This window comes from Oncorhynchus masou, chromosome 13 (genome assembly GCF_036934945.1).
Source record: "Oncorhynchus masou masou isolate Uvic2021 chromosome 13, UVic_Omas_1.1, whole genome shotgun sequence".
NCBI classification, from domain to species: domain Eukaryota; kingdom Metazoa; phylum Chordata; class Actinopteri; order Salmoniformes; family Salmonidae; genus Oncorhynchus; species Oncorhynchus masou.
Window position 1 is genome coordinate 36,405,653 of NC_088224.1, and position 18,865 is coordinate 36,424,517.

General features: G+C 40.9%; 2 protein-coding genes across 7 annotated transcripts in view; both read left to right on the top strand.

Annotated features, from left to right (window-relative positions):
* The first annotated feature begins 891 nt into the window (after positions 1-891).
* On the top strand, positions 892-10,261 carry LOC135552189 (DEP domain-containing mTOR-interacting protein-like). 3 transcript variants are annotated; one of them, XM_064983655.1, is made up of 5 exons: positions 892-1,006; positions 8,277-8,408; positions 8,535-8,605; positions 8,733-8,837; positions 9,020-10,261. In XM_064983655.1, the coding sequence occupies exons 2-5, from the start codon at positions 8,300-8,302 to the stop codon at positions 9,146-9,148; spliced, it is 414 nt and encodes a 137-aa protein (XP_064839727.1). In that variant the 5' UTR covers positions 892-1,006; positions 8,277-8,299; the 3' UTR covers positions 9,149-10,261. The 3 variants fall into 3 exon arrangements, with proteins under 3 accessions (XP_064839727.1, XP_064839728.1, XP_064839726.1); XM_064983656.1 differs by lacking the exon at positions 892-1,006 and adding an exon at positions 7,256-7,462; XM_064983654.1 differs by lacking the exon at positions 892-1,006 and adding an exon at positions 7,272-7,437.
* Positions 10,262-13,946: 3,685 nt separating this feature from the next.
* Positions 13,947-18,865, top strand: part of col14a1b (collagen, type XIV, alpha 1b) — a 92,997-nt gene continuing 88,078 nt past the window's right edge. For 3 of the 4 annotated variants that reach the window (XM_064983657.1, XM_064983658.1, XM_064983661.1), the window contains exons 1-2: positions 13,949-14,331; positions 16,271-16,402. In XM_064983657.1, coding sequence (XP_064839729.1) covers positions 16,306-16,402 — 97 coding nt within the window. In that variant the 5' untranslated portion in view covers positions 13,949-14,331; positions 16,271-16,305. Of the gene's footprint in view, positions 14,332-16,270; positions 16,403-18,865 lie in introns of all 4 variants that reach the window. The other variant, XM_064983659.1, reaches the window with a different exon arrangement.

Genomic DNA, 18,865 nt, shown 5'->3' on the forward strand with positions numbered 1-18,865 from the left:
TTTTTTTTTCTTTTTTTCTACTGTGTTATTGACTTGTTTATTGTTTACTCCAGGTGTAACTCTGTGTTGTTGTCTGTTCACACTGCTATGCTTTATCTTGGCCAGGTCGCAGTTGTAAATGAGAACTTGTTCTCAACTAGTCTACCTGGTTAAATAAAGGTGAAATAAAATAAATAAAATGTAGATGTCCTCGATAATTCCCACCGAACTAGTATAAAGATCTTGGATGGAGACTGTCTGCGAAAGTAGAGGACATTGTTTTTTCTTACAACCCAATAAAGAGCCTAAAGAATATATTGAACTTCAAAGAGTGGTATCAAACTGAAAGGTTTCTAGCAGAGAATTACAAACTATGATCACATTATTAGCACTTTATTATGATCAGGGGAGGCTGGTGGAATGGCTATGGGAGGAAAGGCTCATTGTAAAGACTGGAATGACATAAATGGAACAGAGTCAAACATGTGGTTTCATATGTTTGATACTGTTCCATTTATCCCATTACAGACATTACAATGAGCCCGTCCTCCTGTAGCTCCCCCAACCAGCCTCCACTGATTATGATCAACAGAATGGTAGTCATTTTTTGAATGCATCACTGTTACTCAGTCTATTGCCAGTCGATGGCAATGTAATCTATAATACAAAAGCATCATAACAGTGGTCACCAACCCTGGTACTGTCGAGCTCTACACTGAAACCTGATTGAAACACCACACAGTCAACTGACCAACCATTGTCTCCTGACAATTGTGTAATTCCTTCAACTGTCTGTCAACTAACCTTAAATGGCAAATGATTAACCATGTATAAGACAAACAGAAGTGGCACGTGTTGACTGTTGAAACAAGCCCCACTGTATAAATTACTGTGAAATGACACTGTGCGCCTGCCATTGCTATCATGTAGGCTTATAGCAGGGATGGACTCTGTTACACATGATACAAAGCAAGGACAAATCTACACTGAATTTGTGGTTCCAATGTAGGACACGTGCTGATAAACAGTAAGTCATGTTGTCAAATTAAATCAAATCAAAAATTGTATTAGTCACATGCGCCGAATACAACAGGTGTAGACCTTACAGTGAAATGCTTACTTACGAGTCCCTAACCGACAGTGCAGTTTAAAAAAATACAGATAAGAATAAGAGATAAAAGTAACAAGTACTTAAAGAGCAGCAGTGAAATAACAATAGCGAGACTATATACAGGGGGGTGCCGGTACAGAGTCAATGTGCGGGGGCACCGGTTAGTTGAGGTAGTATGTACATGTAGGTTGAGTTAATTAAAGTGACTATGCATGACAACAGAGAGTGGCAGTGGTGTGGAGAGGGGTGGGGGGGGGGCAATGTGAATAGTCTGGGTAGCCATTTGATTAGATGTTCAGGAGTCTTATGGCTTGGGGGTAGAAGCTGTTAAGAAGCTTTTTGGACCTAGACTTGGCACTCTGGTACCGCTTGCCGTGTGGTAGCAGAGAGAACAGTCTATGACTAGGGTGGCTGGAGTCTTTGGCAACTTTCAGGGCCTTTCTCTGACACTGCCTGGTGTAAAGGTCCTGGATGGCAGGAAGCTTGGCCCCAGTGATCTACTGGGCCTTTCGCACTACCCTCTGTAGTGCTTTGCGGTTGGAGGCCGAGCAGTTGCTATACCAGGCAGTGATGCAACTAGTCAGGATGCTCTCGATGATGCAGCTGTAGAATGTTTTGAGGATCTGAGGACCCGTGCCACATCTTTTCAGTCTCCTGAGGGGGAATAGGTTTTGTCGTGTCCGCTTCACAATTGTCATGGTGTGCATGGACCATGTTAGTTTGTTGGTGATGTGGAACTCAACCTGCTCCATTGCTGCCCCGTCGATGAGAATGGGGGCGTGCTCGGTCCTCTTTTTCCTGTAGTCCACAATCATCTCCTTTGTCTTGATCACGTTGAGGGAGAGGTTGTTGTCCTGGCACCACATGGCCAGGTCTCTGACCTCCTCCCTATAGGCTGTCTCGTTGTTGTCGGTGATCAGGCCTACCACTGTTGTGTCATCAGCAAATTTAATGATGGTGTTGCAGTCGTGCCTGGCCGTGCAGTCATGAGTGAACAGGGAGTACAGGAGGGGCTGAGCACGCACCCCTGAGGGGCCCCTGTGATGAAGAACAGCGTGGCGGATGTGTTGTTACCTAACCTTACCACCTGGGGGGCGGCCCGTCAGGAAGTCCAGGATCCAGTTGCAGAGGGAGGTGTTTTGTCCCAGGGACCTTAGCTTATTGATGAGCTTTGAGGGCACTATGGTGTTGAACACTGAGCTGTAGTCAATGAATAGCATTCTCATATAGATGTTCCTTTTGTCCAGGTGGGAAAGGGCAGTGTGGAGTACAAAAGAGACTGCATCATCTGTGGATATGTTGGGGCTGTATGCAAATTGGAGTGGGTCTAGGGTTTCTGGGATAATGGTGTTGATGTGAGCCATTACCAGCCTTTCAAAGCACTTCATGGCTACAGAAGTGAGTGCTACAGGTCGGTAGTCATTTAGGCAGGTTACCTTAGTGTTCTTGGGCACAGGCACTATGGTGGTCAGCTTAAAACATGTTGGTATTCCAGACTCGTACAGGGAAAGGTTGAAAATGTCAGTGAAGACACTTGCTAGTTGGTCAGCGCATGCTCACAGCATACGTCCTGATAATCCGTCTGGTCCTGCGGCCTTGTGAATGTTGACCTGTCTAAAGGTCTTACTCACATCGGCTGCGGAGAGAGTGATCACACAGTCTTCCTGTACAGCTGGTGCTCCCATGCGTGTTTCAGTGTTATTTGCCTCGAAGCGAGCATAGAAGTAGTTTAACTCATCCGGTCGGCTCGTGTCACTGGGCAGCTCTCGGCTGTGCTTCCCTTTGTAGTCTGTAATGGTTTGCAGGCCCTGCCACATCCGACGAGCATCAGAGCCGGTGTTGTACGACTAGATCTTAGTCCTGTATTGACGCTTTGCCTATTTGATGGTTCATCGGAGGGCATAGAGGGATCTCTTATAAGCTTCCGGGTTAGAGTCCCGCTCTTTTAAAGCGTCAGCTCTAGCCTTTAGCTCAGTGCGGATGCTGCCTGTAATCCATGATTTCTGGGTGGGGTATGTACGTACGGTCACTGTGGGGGCAACGTCATCGATTCACTTATTGATGAAGCCAATGACAGATGTGGTGTACAGATGTTGTAATACTGTCATGTTGTCTGTATGGTCATCTTGCAGCTCTGTAAACTGAGTTTATCTTCTATGTTTTTGTCACTGTTCAGTGCAGGCTTTTATGGTCATCTTGACCTGGGGACAGACAGAGACATGTCTTGAAGGAAGTTGGGACACATACAGTATGGTACGTACTGTACAGTGTGAATTCAGTCAAACCTGCCATAGCAAGTGTATTTACTAATATACAACGGGTGGTTCTAATCCTGAATGCTGATTAGTTCAAAGCATATTCCAGCCGGTGTCTATTCCAAAAGTTACCGCCGTCTAAATCTACAACGTTAAAATGCCAATTTACTCTGTTCCATCTGACTGCGCAATCCACTGTCTCATCAGCCCAGCCAGGCAATTTATAAACTTGAACTCCACTATAAAATGCATCTAGACATTATCTCACGCTTCTTTTAGACTAACATTTAGTGTTCAACAGCAGAGATTTGTATAAACCTTGCTATCTATCTCTCTGACATTTGCAACATTGTGTCAATATTTAAATTCGATCTCTAGTGTCCCGTAGTAATGAACGTGCCGGGAGTCAGGATGAGACAGACGGACAGGCAGCGTTTCTCAGACAGTTGGGTCTCAGCCAGTCATGAATCAGCTGGCATAATTTTTATGGTTATATACAAAGAAATGTCAATTGAGAAAAGGTCAAACAAACGAAGTGCAGCTAGTTTGCGGCCTTTCCAGCTATACTGTTTGAAGTGACTGTAAATTAGCCGTAGCTGGCTAGCTAGTAAGCAAAGGATAAGAACGTTGCCAGCCAGTATGGCAATGGAACATTTAGAATTAACAACTGTGTCGCGTCCATAGATACAGAACAGAAAGATAGAATCAACTGAATCGATAGAATGAACGACCGACCGGCTTGGGAAGCAACCCAAGACTTGTGTCAGGACTATATCTCGTGGAAGGATGAAATAGTATGAATAAATTCATCAAAATAAAAGTGATGATCCCCTCGAAGCCAGTGTTTGGAGGATATATATATATATACCCTCCAAACACCGTCTTCTAGGGCATTATCACTTAAGCAGAGTGTGTGCACAGTTACACACACACACACTACGTTTTCGGAAATCCGGAGACATCTACCTTTGTGCAGAGCCTAACTGTTACTAATAGTAGTATAACATCCAGGAACATTCTGTTGTTTTATTTGGGGACATACAGGGAAAGAGCTTAGCGCTACATTTGGGATTTATTGAATGGAGCTCTAAGCCTACAGACATAGGATCTTAATTTGAGCCAATTTGCTACAGCAGGAAAACAATCCTGCAGCAACAGAAAATGTGAATTATTATGTGGATTATAACGATGGACATTTTCTTATAGGGGCTGGTGCATTTTTCTTTAAGGCAAATCAAGTTTGACATTTTAAAGTTAAAATGTTTGCATTTCCTGGATGATTCTCAGCAACAAAAGAGTGATCATCCTACATCTGCATGTAAGAAAAGGCCTATGTAAAGTTATTGAGCTATATGTTCTCTAAATACCTCAGGCAGTGTGACATCCATATCAGAATTTATAAGCCTATTGATCACGACTCACCTCTCTCTATACATTATGAATTATGTCTCTACATTTTAGCAATGTGAGAGGAGAGAGATATTGCTTTTGGATATTGCTCTCTGGCTGGGCAACCAGGCAAAGAGCCACAGAATAGAGGTCATCATGTTATACTACTGATCATGATGCAATTAGTGTTGGTGTGTGGTCAATGAATATCTTGGTTTGATGATCATCTTGGTTTGTCATTGAAATGATACAATACACTTTATTTTATTTATTTCTTTCATCACATTTCCAGTGGGTCAGAAGTTTACATACACTCAATTAGTATTTGGTAGCATTGCCTTGAAATTGTTTATTAACTTGGGTCAAATGCTTCAAGTAGCCTTCCACAAGCTTCCCACAATAAGTTGGCTGCATTTTGGCCCATTCCTCCTGACAGAGCTGTTGTAACTGAGTCAGATTGGTAGGCCTCCTCGCTCGCACATGCTTTTTCAGTTCTGCCCACAAATGTTCTATAGGATTGAGGTCAGGGCTTTGTGATGGCCACTCCAATACCTTGACTTTGCTGTCCTTAAGCCATTTTGCCACAACTTTGGAAGTATGCTTGGAGTCATTGTCCATTTGGAAGACCCATTTGCGACCAAGCTTTAACTTCCTGACTGATGTCTTGAGATGTTGCTTCAATATATCCACATAATTTTCCTTTCACATGATGCCATCTATTTTGTGAAGTGCACCAGTCTCTCCTGCACCAAAGCACCCCCACAACATGATGCTGCCACCCCCGTGCTTCACAGTTGGGATGGTGTTCTTCGGCTTGCAAGCCTCCCCTTTTTCCTCCAAACAAAATGATGGTCATTATGGCCAAAGAGTTATATTTTTGTTTCATCAGACCAGTGGACATTGCTCCAAAAAGTATGATCTTTGTCCCCATGTGCAGTTGCAAACTGTATTCTGGCTTTTTTTATGGTGGTTTTGGAGCAGTGGCTTCTTCCTTGCTGAGCGGCCTTTCAGGTTATGTCGATTATAGAACTCGTTTTACTGTGGATATAGATACTTTTGTACCTGTTTCCTCCAGCATCTTCACAAGTTCCTTTGCTGTTGTTCTGGGATTGATTTGCACTTTTAGCACCAAAGTACGTTCATTTCTAGGAGACAGAGCGAATCTCCTTCCTGAGCGGTATGACGGCTGCATGGTCCCATGGTGTTTATACTTGCGTACTATTGTTTGTACAGATGAATGTGGTACCTTCAGGCATTTGAAAATTGCTCCCAAGGATGAACCAGACTTGTGGAGGTCTACAATATTTTTTCTGAGGTCCTGGCTGATTTCTTTTGATTTTCCTATAATGTCAAGCAAAGAGGCACTGAGTTTGAAGGTAGGCCTTGAAATACATCCACAGGTACACCTCCAATTGACTCAAATAATGTCAGTTAGCCTATCAGAAGCTTCTAAAGCCATGACATAATTTTCTGAAATTTTCCAACCTGTTTAGAGGTACAGTCAACATAGTGTATGTAAACATCTGACCCACTGGAATTGTGATACTGTAAATTATAAGTGAAATAATCTGTCTGTAAACAATTGTTGTAAAAATTACTTGTGTCATGCACAAAGTAGATGTCCTAACCAACTTACCAACACTATAGTTCGTTAACAAGATATTTGTGGAGTGATTGAAAAACAAGTTTTAATGACTCCAACCTAAGTGTATGTAAACTTCTGACTTCAACTGTAATTGGGTAAATACATTGAATATTATATTTGTAGAGGCAAATACCTCACGCTGTCAACAGCTAGGAATGTTCTTGATTTATCTCACAGAAGGCCATTATCTTTAGGCCATTATCATCAGTTTGTTTGTCGATATGTCATTGTGGATGTAGTCATTGTTGATATGGATGTTGTTGAACCTTCCCACTGACCATGTCTCTCATCCATGTACCATGACAGAGAATGTGTGTGTGTATGTGTGTTTGTGTCACGTCCTGACCTTAGTTCCTTTTTTATGTCTCTGTTTTAGTTCGGTCAGGGTGTGAGTTGGGGTGGGCATTCTATGTTTTTGTTCTAGGTTTTGTATTTCTGTGTTTGGCCTGGTATGGTTCCCAATCAGAGGCAGCTGTCGATCGTTGTCTCTGATTGAGAACCATACTTAGGTAGCCTGTTTTCCCACTATGATTTGGGGTTAGTTATTTTCTGGTTAGTGTTTGTTGCACCTGTCAGAACCGGTTTTTGGTTTGTTTGTGTGTTCATTCTTGATTAAAAGGTAGTATGGATAAGTACCATGCTGCACTTTGGTCCTCCTCTCCTTCCACCAACGAAAATTGTTACAGTTTGTGTGTGTGTGTGTAATAGAGAATGTCCTGTCCTTCCACTCCACCTTGCCTGACCACAGTGACCAGTGGAAAACTCCACTGTTTCTTTCCCTACCTCCATTAGAGCATTAGTGATCCCAAGATGCCTTTCTCAGCTCTTATCGCCTAACCTGGGATAGCCTGGCAACAAGTCATCCCTCAACCCCTCCCACTCTCTCCCGGCCAGCCTAGCCTGTTTACTCTCTCTGGGGGTTAACATTTAACATTTATACCGGAGCACCACAGCTGACTACATCATCAGAGATTGTGGACAGCAACCTTCCCAAGTTACTTGGCACTTTGGCTGGCAAACCTTTGAAGTGAATTGTAAGATGGGACCTCGGACAGCTGGTAAGGGCAACTTTTATTGCGCGAGGCAAATACGTGAAAGGTGGAGATTGTAGGTTTACTGAACTTGTTTGGGTTTATTTGCTATGGCTAATGTAATATTGTGTCTCTTGTTAAGTCATAAGCATTGGTGTTGAGTTCACCTATATGAGTGCTACGAATACAATGGTATCGCAAGTGGCTGAGGATCTCTTTTTACTCCTACTTGTGCTCTTAAGTATTTTTAAATGATCATGTTTATTCCTTTTTTTTGTGAGACTGAGAACCATTTTATTGATGAAAAATGATAGATTAGTCCAATTATATGCAACTACAAATTAGAAGAGATACCCAGCACAGATGAAAGGATTATTACATTGAGTTTGACTGGGGGTGAATTTGACCTTTATTCTATATGTCATCATAATAGTATGCTGGTGATTGTTATGTAACTAAGTACAGTAACCATAGCTTCCACCATAGGCTGGTATAAATATAAGCTTTTCAGGAAGTGTTACTGTGATATCAATCAACTCAGGGAGTGTTCATACAACACATTATGTGGCTATATTTGATTAACAGCAGACACTTTGTTCTTTCATAACACTCAGATATGAAATGGGAGGCAGTGGGGTATGTGGTGTGTGTTTGAGGTGTTCTACTGTGAACTACAGCACAGCTAACAGTTCTGAAACTGGAGTGTGTGACTGTGTGAGTGACATTTCAGAAGGAATAACATGGTGGCCTCCTTTTGTTATTCGTGCTTTTTCCTCTCAGTACACTTTGTCAATCACTCTCAATCATAAAACATGTCTATGCTGTCTGTGCGACATCTCTGTATGTTCTTCTTCTCTTTCTCTCAGTCACTCCATCTAAGGAAAGAAAGATGGTGTCCAGGGGGCAAGATAACAGTTTTAGTAGTGGCAACAGCGGGTATTGTAACAGAGGTTCCATGCTTACCCCTACCTCACCTGTGCTGTCAAACCCCAAATCAGGTTAGAATCTCGCTGGTCTTCACCTAAAGCTGTATCATGTCCTCTCTGCTGTACAGATTCAATTTAAACACCACTGTTCGTGATGACACTGAGAATCTGCTAACAGCATCTTTGTTCCATTGACAGTGCTAAAGAGACATGTAAGTCCAGAGGAGCTTCGGAGACCAAGAGGTTCATACATAAAGAGGACGTTTACAGTACGTTACCACAGTGTTCCCTCTTATTCATGCAAAAACAATGAAACACAACCAAATATCAATGATATCCATAACCGTTTTTCACGATTCTATTCCTTTGTAAGTCATGTGATCAATCTATCTCCAGATTGTGGGTGATGCGGTGGGCTGGGGCTTCGTGGTCAGGGGGAGTAGACCATGTCATATCCAGGCAGTGGACCCCAGTGGCCCTGCAGCAGCAGTAGGAGTGAAAGTGAGTACCATGTCATTGTGGGACATTTAGTGCAAAGAGCATCTCCAGGGCTTACAGGTTGATAGCTTTGTCAAATCAATATATTTGTTATACTGGTAGACAATAATAAGTCTTCCTCTGCTATGTGCAGCTCTCATAAATTCTCTTCATTACGTACAGTATTTGACAAGTCCTTTTTCCAGGTGCGCCAGTTTGTGGTCTCTGTCAATGGTCTGGACGTCCTGTCTCTGGACTACAAGACGGTCAGCAACCTCATCCTCACTGGATCGCGGACCGTGGTCATGGAGGTTATGGAGGAGTCTGATTGCTGAGGATGAGGTTGTATTGTATTCGGTTACAGTCAACTTAAGGCCTCAGTCACCCATTGGCTCTTGGTGGTCGAAAGCTTAAGAGTAAGAATGTGGACTGTATTGGCCAAAATAAATCCATAGATACCTTATGACCTTGATATGGAGCCAAATGGACTTAGCTACATGATGGACTTGAGACGCGGGGTCACAGCAACAGAAACATGACGAGCCCCACTGTGAAACCGTGTGTGCTTACATCATCAGTCTGAGACTCTGGCCAGTGTTCTGTGGTTAACATGGATACTGCTTGTGTTTTTTTTGCTCTCCCACAGTAGTTTAGACTTTTGACCTGTGCGTCTGCTGTTTGCTTTTCCACCCACTCCCTCGTTTGCTCCAATGGATGGTTCCTTCCTAGAAAGACAAGTACTTAGGGTGTTGTTGATTAAGTGAGGTGGCACATATTGTCAACAACACCGCACTTTGTGACGTGGCAGAGGTGTTTTTGAGAGCAGTAGAATTTCGATGATTTAGCTTTGCATTTTGCTTGGAATATGTTTGGCATTGAATGCTAAAGTTTGGTAGCTGGAGTAACTTAAACCTTGTATTCCTATTGGACTGAACATAGCACAATACTGTCAAACTGCAGATCACATACTTTCTGGCAGCATAAAAAGACTTGGATGTCATCTTGGTTTCTGATTCCACTGCAATATTTTTTGGAAACCCACAATACTGTTAAAAGTTCAAATAATCAAACAGTAGTAGCCAATCAACATGTTAATCCTTTTTATTTTAATTTGATTTTGAAACAACAAATCCTTGTGTTATGTTAATGCACATAGGTTATAGCAGTGATATTGTGCATTTTGTCAAATATGTCAAGGGTAATGCATGATCACATAGTCTAACACAAGGTATAAAGGACCCAAAGCACAAAAGGAGTTGTACTTTCATATAGCCATATAGCCCGACCCTATACATTTGTTATGGTCAACTGATCTTTAAAGGGTATTAGTGCAGACCAGGCCAGCAAAGAGTGTCTGAATTTGTGTTAGTGTCTGATCAGTGTAAAAATATTTCAATTAGCCAATGAATTAATAAAAATAAAGTAATTTAATGGAAAATGTTAGCAAATGTGTATTTGAATCAATGTTTATGATATTAAAGCAATAACATGATTCATCACTTGCAAATAATCAATCTTATTATTGTTAAAAATCAGGGCTCACGTCAACGGAAGCAAATTATTTTAGCAGCATCACCAGAAAATCAATATTATGGATAGAAATGTAACCGCTTCAATCGAATAGAAATAAAGTAAGAGCATTTATTGAACCCTGACGGGAACTTTAAACTGCAATAAAAGTTCAAATTACCTTGAAGATCAAGATCAACAGGATCATATTGGCATTCCTAGATTAAGTGGTTATAATATCTGGTCAAGGAGTGTGCATTGTGCAATAAAATCTGTAGATGGCATGTGAATTATAACAACATTCATCACGTAAAGAGACTATATGGCTCTGACCACCAGGTGGCAGTATGTACCATAAATATAAATGATATTTCCCAACTGGATCTCATTGACTGAATATCCAAATCTCTTTTACAGGCTTTTTACTGTAAATACCTTTCCAGTACTTTGAGAAGTTGTTTTGTTTGTTTGTCACTTTTGCCACAATAATATTGCAATAACAAACCACAAGCTGCATTATATTTTTCCTGCAATATTAGTAGGGTTGCTATCACTACAGATGACTAAAATATCCAGATTGGTGCCTGTTAGTGTAGGAAACTTATGTTAAGATAACCCCTCTGCTGCCCTCATCAGAGTTCAGGGGCCAAGGGTTTAAGTGCAGTAGCATGGAATGCTCTTAAGATGGGTCAGGGCTTGTGTCAAGGGCAGACATTGTGAGCTACTTCAAACTCCATCTAGCGATGAGCTCAGCATTATGAACGCACAAAGATATTCAAAAGCAAAAAGAGTAAGTGATATAGTGTAACCATATCCTACTGTAACTACAGTAACAACTGTGAATTCTATAACTGCAGGAATGTTAACCCCATAAGGGACCTCCAATAAAAAGAGTTGAAGAGGGATTCCACAGGTAATTGATTTAAAAAAAGATTATTCTTTATCACTTCTGTCATGACCATGACCTTGCTGTCATAGCGATGCATAAAACACAGCGCACCTAACTACCCTCTCTGTGCTTGTAGAAACACATTCGACATTGGGTCAACTGGGAAAGGTGTGTAGCCCAAGGGGCTCTTGTAGACCCTATAACTTCATGGGGCTAACCATGCTAACATACTGTATTCAGTCACAGTCTGCCTTTAGTCAATGATGTGTTAACTGCCCATTGATGAGTGGGCCATAGTTTGCTGTGAGGTGGTCTAATAAAAACAGCTACAGTATCTAGAAGTTACTCAGATAAGTCAAAAGTACTATCTTTTTCAACAGCAAGAGTAAAGCCTGTGAGTTTGGAACCATTTCAATACAAAATACTATATTTATTGAGTGAAACATTAAACTTCATTGGATATTCATTCAAAAAAAATGTAGGCTGCACCGGAGTGCCATTCCACTCATAACACCAAAGTGGCAAATTCGGGGGTAACCTGATGGGCCTCTTGAAGTAGATGCTAGGTTGCATTAAGGTTGCTGCAACATGATCAAAGTGAGTGGTACTTACTGTATCTCAACTTGGGTCTGTGCTATCCGGGATCCTTGGGACGTCACTACCCCATTGAAGTTGACATTTTAAATGGTTACGGTGAGGGTTAAGGTTAGGGCTCGGTAAGGGTTATGGTTAAGGTTAGGGTAGGGTTTAAGGTTAGGGTTTAGGGTAGGGACGTCCCAAAGATACCAGATTGCACTGACCTCTTAACTTGACACAGATAGGGGCTTATCATGAAAGGCATTAACACATTTAATGTGGTCAAGATAGGTAGTTAGTTAAAATTAACTAAGTCACTTTCCAGAAATTATTTTATTTCTTACCCAACCAATCAAATACATTATAGACTGATGGTACATACAACAGTTTGGACACACCTACTCATTCAAGGGTTTTTCTTTATTTTTACTATTTTCTACATTGTAGAATAATAGTGAAGACAAACTGTGAAATAACACATATGGAATCATGTAGTAACTAAACAATGGTGAAACAAATCAAAATATATTTTAAGTTTGAGATTCTTCAAAGTAGCCACCATTTACCTTGATGACAGCTTTGCACAGTCTCTGCATTCTCTCAAGCAGCTTCATGAGGTAGTCACCTGGAATGCATTTCAATTAACAGGTGTGCCTTGTTAAAAGTTAATTTGTAGAATTTCTTTCCTTAATGCTTTTGAGCCAATCAATTGTGTTATAACAAGGTGGGTATACAGAAGATAGCCCTATTTGGTAAAAGACAAATTCCATTATTACGGCAAGAACAGCTCAAATAAGCAAAGAGAAACGACAGTCCATAATTTCTTAAAGACATAAAGGTCAGTCAAAATTTTAAGAACTTTGACAGTTTTTTCAAGTGCAGTCGCAAAAACCATCAAGCGCTATGATGAAACTGTCTCTCATGAGGACTGCCACAGGAAAGGAAGACCCAGAGTTACCTCTGCTGCAGAGGATAAGTTTATTAGAATTATCTGCACCTCAGATTGTAGCCCAAATAAATGCTTCACAGAGTTCAAGTAACAGACACATCTCAACATCAACTGTTCAGAGGAGGCTATGTGAATCAGGCCTTCATGGTCGAATTGCTGCAAAGAAACCACTACTAAAGGACACCAATAATAAGAAGAGACTTGCTTGAGCCAAGAAAAATGAGCAATAGACATTAGACCGGTGGAAATCTGTCCTTTGGTCTGATGAGTACAAATTATGCATTTTTGGTTCCAACCGCCGTGAGACGCAGAGTAGGTGAACGGATGATCTCCGCATGTGTGGTTCCCACCGTGAAGCATGGAGGAGGAGGTGTGGGGGTGTTTTTTCTGTACAGCATTCCTCAGCGATACGCCATCACATCTGGTTTGTGCTTAGTTGGACTATCATTTGTTTTTCGACAGGACCATGACCCAACACACCTCCAGGCTGTGTAAGGGCTATTTGACAAAGAGGGAGAATGATGGAGTGCTGCATCAGATGACCTGGCCTCCACAGTCGCCTGACCTCAACCCAATTGGTTGAGAGAATGCCAAGAGTGTGCAAAGCTGTCATTCAAGGCAAAGGGTGGCTACTTTGAAGAATCTCAAATATAACATTTATTTTGATTTGTTTAACACTTTTTTGGTTACTACATGATATGTTATTTTGAAGTGTTGATGTCTTCACTAGTATTCCACAATGTAGAAAATAGTAAAAATAAAGAAAAACCCTTTGAATGAGTAGGTGTGTCCAAACTTTTGGCTGGTACTGTATTGATACAACACTTTCATACATGTCCCATTGCATGTTGAGACAAGAACAACTTGCTGCACCCTGATGATGGTGATGGCCAGATAGATGGAATGCAAACAGATAACAGAGCAGAGATGAGGATGTATTATCAATTAAAACCTTGAAACCTGAAATTGTTGCATTTTCAGGTCTTGAGAATACTAAGATAATCATGAACCAAGGTTGACAGTTAAATGTTGTTGTTATAGGCCTACATAACAACACTCATCTATGTCTGTCTGTGCGTAATATAATAATAATAATAATAATATGAAATACTAATAATAATAATATATGCCAAGTTACCAAATGGCTGGCTGATTAAGCTATCTCAAATATTTCAGCCACATTAGTAAATTCTCCCCTGAAAGGAGGAATGAACATTTGCACGCAGGTAGCGCACGTGCGGACCAGAAAGCGCTAGGGGAAAAATAGACATACCTGAAAAAAAGCTCACGGACGAGGAGTGAACGCATGTAGCCTACCCTGGGGGCGGTCAGAACAGAATTCACATTTCATAGCTTATCACCTCTTTTATATTGGCTGCCGCCGTAACACATTTTTCTGCCTCAGTCAAGATTAAACGAGGTGAAGGAATGAATCGCTCAAGGGATGGGTGAATGATTACCAGCACGGGATACACCCAACATAGCGAGTCTGAAACTGAAGGAGCTGAAGATAGTTTGCCAACAGCCCGCGAAGCAAGACACACAGGAAGGGTCCTTTGGGAGCAATATTACCTGTAAACATATGTTTTGAAAAGGTATGAGATATTTTCTTTAGTTTTTGGATAAAGTCCGTTTTTAATAACAACACGTTTAAAGTAGAAGTGGTCGGGAACACGGAACCTCACCTGTCAGTGGTGGTCGTGGGGGCGCGTTTGGCAATATATGCACATTTGGTTTAGTCAATTTATTATATCTGTTTTTGTACTTCGTCGATACTGTTTGTTTATCACATTTATTATTAAAATATAATGTACAGTCGTTTTCCATGTTTCCCTAAATCTATAGGCCTACACGAACCATCACCGAGGACTGTGGACTACTACTGCGGTTTACCTGTAGGTTAGCCTACATGTACACCTGCAATTTGTCATAATGGCAAGATTAGAAGGCTATTTAGGTACATTGAGTAGATGAGGAGAAAGATTAGGCACGGCGAATTGAAGTGCTGCTTTGAAATACCAGCTAGCCTAACGACGAAGTATTCTTATTGAAGTGTTTGCATGAGTTTGAGAGAAAGGTGTGACATCATGCTCATCTATTTTTTACATCCTTCATTTGTTTGAGAAGATACTACTGCCACAGTACTCTGCAGGAGCATGCCACGTTTCAAATATCATTATGAATGATTTGGTGTCATTGTGGTTATGCCAAAGTTTAGATGCTTGGTTGAGTTTATTTCCAAAACTATTTGAAATGTAAATGGGACTCTACTGTTTTATCAACCTACAGTTGAAGTTTATCAATGATATTCATAAAATTGCTCTATAACATCTAGGGATGTGCATCTTTCCCTATCAAGACAATTCGGTACTTATCTAGATACATGGTACATGTACAGGATATGATACCGGAACGACACGTTTTAGTTTGAAACGATTCATGCAATTCGGTTTGATTAGAGAACAAATCGATGCGATTCAGTTCGATGTGATACGATTCGATGCACTAACATTTGTTGCATAAACACATTCATTTTCCATTATAAACTAAAATCTGCTGTTGATGGAGCTCATGAGCTGGGCCTCTCAGAGCTGGATCGGTCTGAGCTGACTTCACTCTCTCTGTGTGTGTGTGTGTAAATTATGTATATCTATGGTGTACTGTATGTACTATGTAGGCACCTGAGCTGAGCTATAAGTGAGACTAGGTATCTATCATCCCACTACCACTATCAGATTAGGGCGGCAATGTAGCCTAGCCCCCCACCAGATTAAGTGTTTGAGCTAGTAATATATCAATATTTATTGTTTACAAATGAGCTATGACATAGCCAATGAATATATAGCACAATTTTGGATTTCACCCCCATCTCAAAATTGAATGATTTTAACCATTTGGATGTTTTTATGGTGGGATCTTCTCTTTTCCTCTTGCTTTGGCCATGCAGTGCTCCTTTCTGTCCTCATAATGAAATCATCAACTTTACCCTGTATATCTAAAAATGACTATATACACATACCGTTTAAAGCAAAATTACCAGAACTATTGCTGATGGTGAACCTGAACAATCACAATAAAATAGATTGTAGTAAGCCCCGTTCAGCAGGTATGACCTGGGCACATACCTCAGTTCAATGTCTAGTTTTGATTTATGTTTGGTTAAGTTTTCAACTAACGTGAATTCAACATAAAATGTTTGTTTTTTTAAAGAAAAAAAAAGAATCACCATGTCATTGGATTACGGTTAAAAGTTGGGTGAAAGAAAGACAAAAGGCCATTACGTTGATTACTTTCGGCAAATCCAAATCAGTTTTTCACGTTAATACGTCATTACATAGATTTTTTGGGGTTTGAAATTCCGGTAAAACACCATTTTCAACAGTGCATAGATAACAATAACTAGCGTTAGCGCAATGACTGGAAGACTACACGACTTCCAGTCAAGCTGTTCCTCTAGACTTCGTTTAATAATGGAGCTTATCTATTTATTTTCAATGGCATCAGGCATTGTCATTCCGTTTGATGTCTCGTCAGGTTTTCTGAGCTCCTCTCCTATACCAGTGTGAAGGATGCCAGCTACAGGACTGAAGACGTGGGTATGGAATCCTCTACTCTGTCTGGCTCTTATCTCTCTCTCACCTGCACCAGCTCCAGCTCAGGGTCAAGGTAAACACAATCATATAGTCTGCTTCTTATCCTCTGTCGTCCCGTGTGTGTCTTTTTGATGTGCTGCTTTTGTCAAAGCGTTTGTCTCTGTGTCACTGTGATTATTTTACTTCAAAAGGGAAAAGTCACTATTTTCTATAAGTATAAGTAAATATTTGCGTGTAAAATCACATCATTAACATTCCATTTGATGTGCCGCTTTTGTCGAAGCATTTGTCTTTGTGTCACTTTCACTTTGTGATTATTTTACTTCAAAGGGAAAAGTCACTATTTTCTGGTAATACAAGTTCATTTTTGTGTGTAAAATCACATCATTAACTTTCCATTTGCAGTCAACTAAAGTGTTTCAAGATTATGCTTTTACATGAACTACCTACCCTTATGGCCTTTGCCTATATATACAATGTTGCAAACAATATCTGACTTTGGCCTTATCCTTGTTGATGTGAAGACAAACAAGAACTGCACCCTCAAACAGCTGCAGTTTGTTTACCTGGGCTTGTCTTGACACCGTTGCCCAGTCCTCAAGTGACACGAACCACAGCATTCCTGTGCTAAGAGTGCACTCTGTACTGTGCTAACCTGGGCTACAGCATAGTGCCGCTTTGTGTTGTATTGTAGCATTACACCTTGGACAGTATCCATTGGGTGTCGGCAGAAGCCTTCTGCTCAAAAGGGCCGGCCTCTTGTTTAAAGTAAACAACCTGTCCTTTTTACAGGTCAGAGTTCAAAGTGTACGGTCAGTGGGCTTCAATAGATGTTTCCTTCAAAGTGCACTAAAGAGGTTTAACTGAAAGCATCCGGCCCTTGAGGTCGATAGACAAGGGAGGGATGTCTGGGAACACAGGCCACTGTCACCCAATGGCATGTGGCCACGTGCCCATCCCTACAGTGTCAGCATCTCACCCAAAATGGCCCTTCTTATAACTAATTCTTACATATGAATTAAAATGCATTAAACTTTCTGTACTGCATCTGACTTCCAAACTCCCCATGGGTACTAGAGGCCTCTTAAACCCTCCGCAGCCTGCTGGCTGCTTGCACAAGATGGCTATGAAAAATATATGAGAACTTAAGCCCATCTCTACACAGGCAAGTCCTTTGTCTCGGAGATGTTGTTTACCGAGCGTACAACTAGTCTGAGACGTCTGTTCTGGAAATTTCCTGGCTCACTGTACATGGTGATGCATAAAGTCTCTGAAGGTTTAAAAAAAAACAAAAAAACACAAACAACACACATGCTAATTCTCTCACTCGGGGAAACGACATTCTTCAGAGAAGATCTTTTTTTCAGAGAGAGTTAAGCCCTGCTGAATACCCACCCCCCATTTTCAGGTTGGTGAGCTCAGTACAGTATTATTATTCGCCTGTTTGCACCATGTACCATCTCCGGGTTCTTTACCTTCCGATGAGTTACTCCATTCTATGTGCTTGGATGTATTCTTTCCATACCTACATCAATGTCTCCAAATATAATCTCATACACACATCATTATTCTGTATGTTTCAACTGTAGAGCTTCGCTCTCATTTATGTCAGTCATAGTGAAGGTATTTAAAGAATACATTGGCACCAGATAGCTTGCCTGCTCCTAATGAGGACACAAACAAGACAAGTTTGTGGGACTGTTTGCGGAACTTTCCATTATTACCAAATTAGATGGGAATGTTTATTTGTATTTTACTCTGGGATTTGGTCATGCCTAGTATTAACTACTGTGCGGAGCTGTGGGATGTTGACCCAAGAGGAAGTGGTGAAGTGGTATATGTTGCTCTACTTGCAGATAGATATCTTCTTGAAGACAGGAATAGATGCTATTCCAGTGCCTTTCCCTTTGTCGCTGCTACAATTGAAAAAAAGTCACATTCTCCTCTGAAAAGGCCTCAAAGTAAAGAGCACACGCTTTGTAATACACCCTCAATTCGACTGCTCCGGCCAAATGCAATCATGATGAGATCAGGGATGGTTCTTTGATGCTGAGATAAGTGCTGCACAAAAGATCCCCCCCCCCCCTCCAAAAGAGACATGAGAGCTATCAATGGCAAAGTGAGAGAATGTGACTGCTTTTTTGTGACATCTGTGGTACTCTTTGAATCTGTATCTTTGTTATTTGGCCAAGATACAATCTTTTAGGACTTGAAACACAGATGGGAGTGCCTGTTACCTCGCCAAACTCTGGCTGGAGTTCAATCTAGCTGCTAACTGTTTCATAATCACTTTTAACTCGGGAATCTCAAGTTTCATGCATTTTCATTGGCAAAAAATAAATCACCAAACCTGTCGCACTCTACTAGTTACTGAATTCGGACAGTTTCTTCAAAGAACATTGTTTTTTACACTTGATTGAACCCCAACCACTGTCTTGGTGTCATATTAACCATTCATTCAATATTACTATTGAATATTATATACAAACGTTTCTTGAGTTAGTCAATTATTGTTAAAAATTGTGTTTTGTGTCTT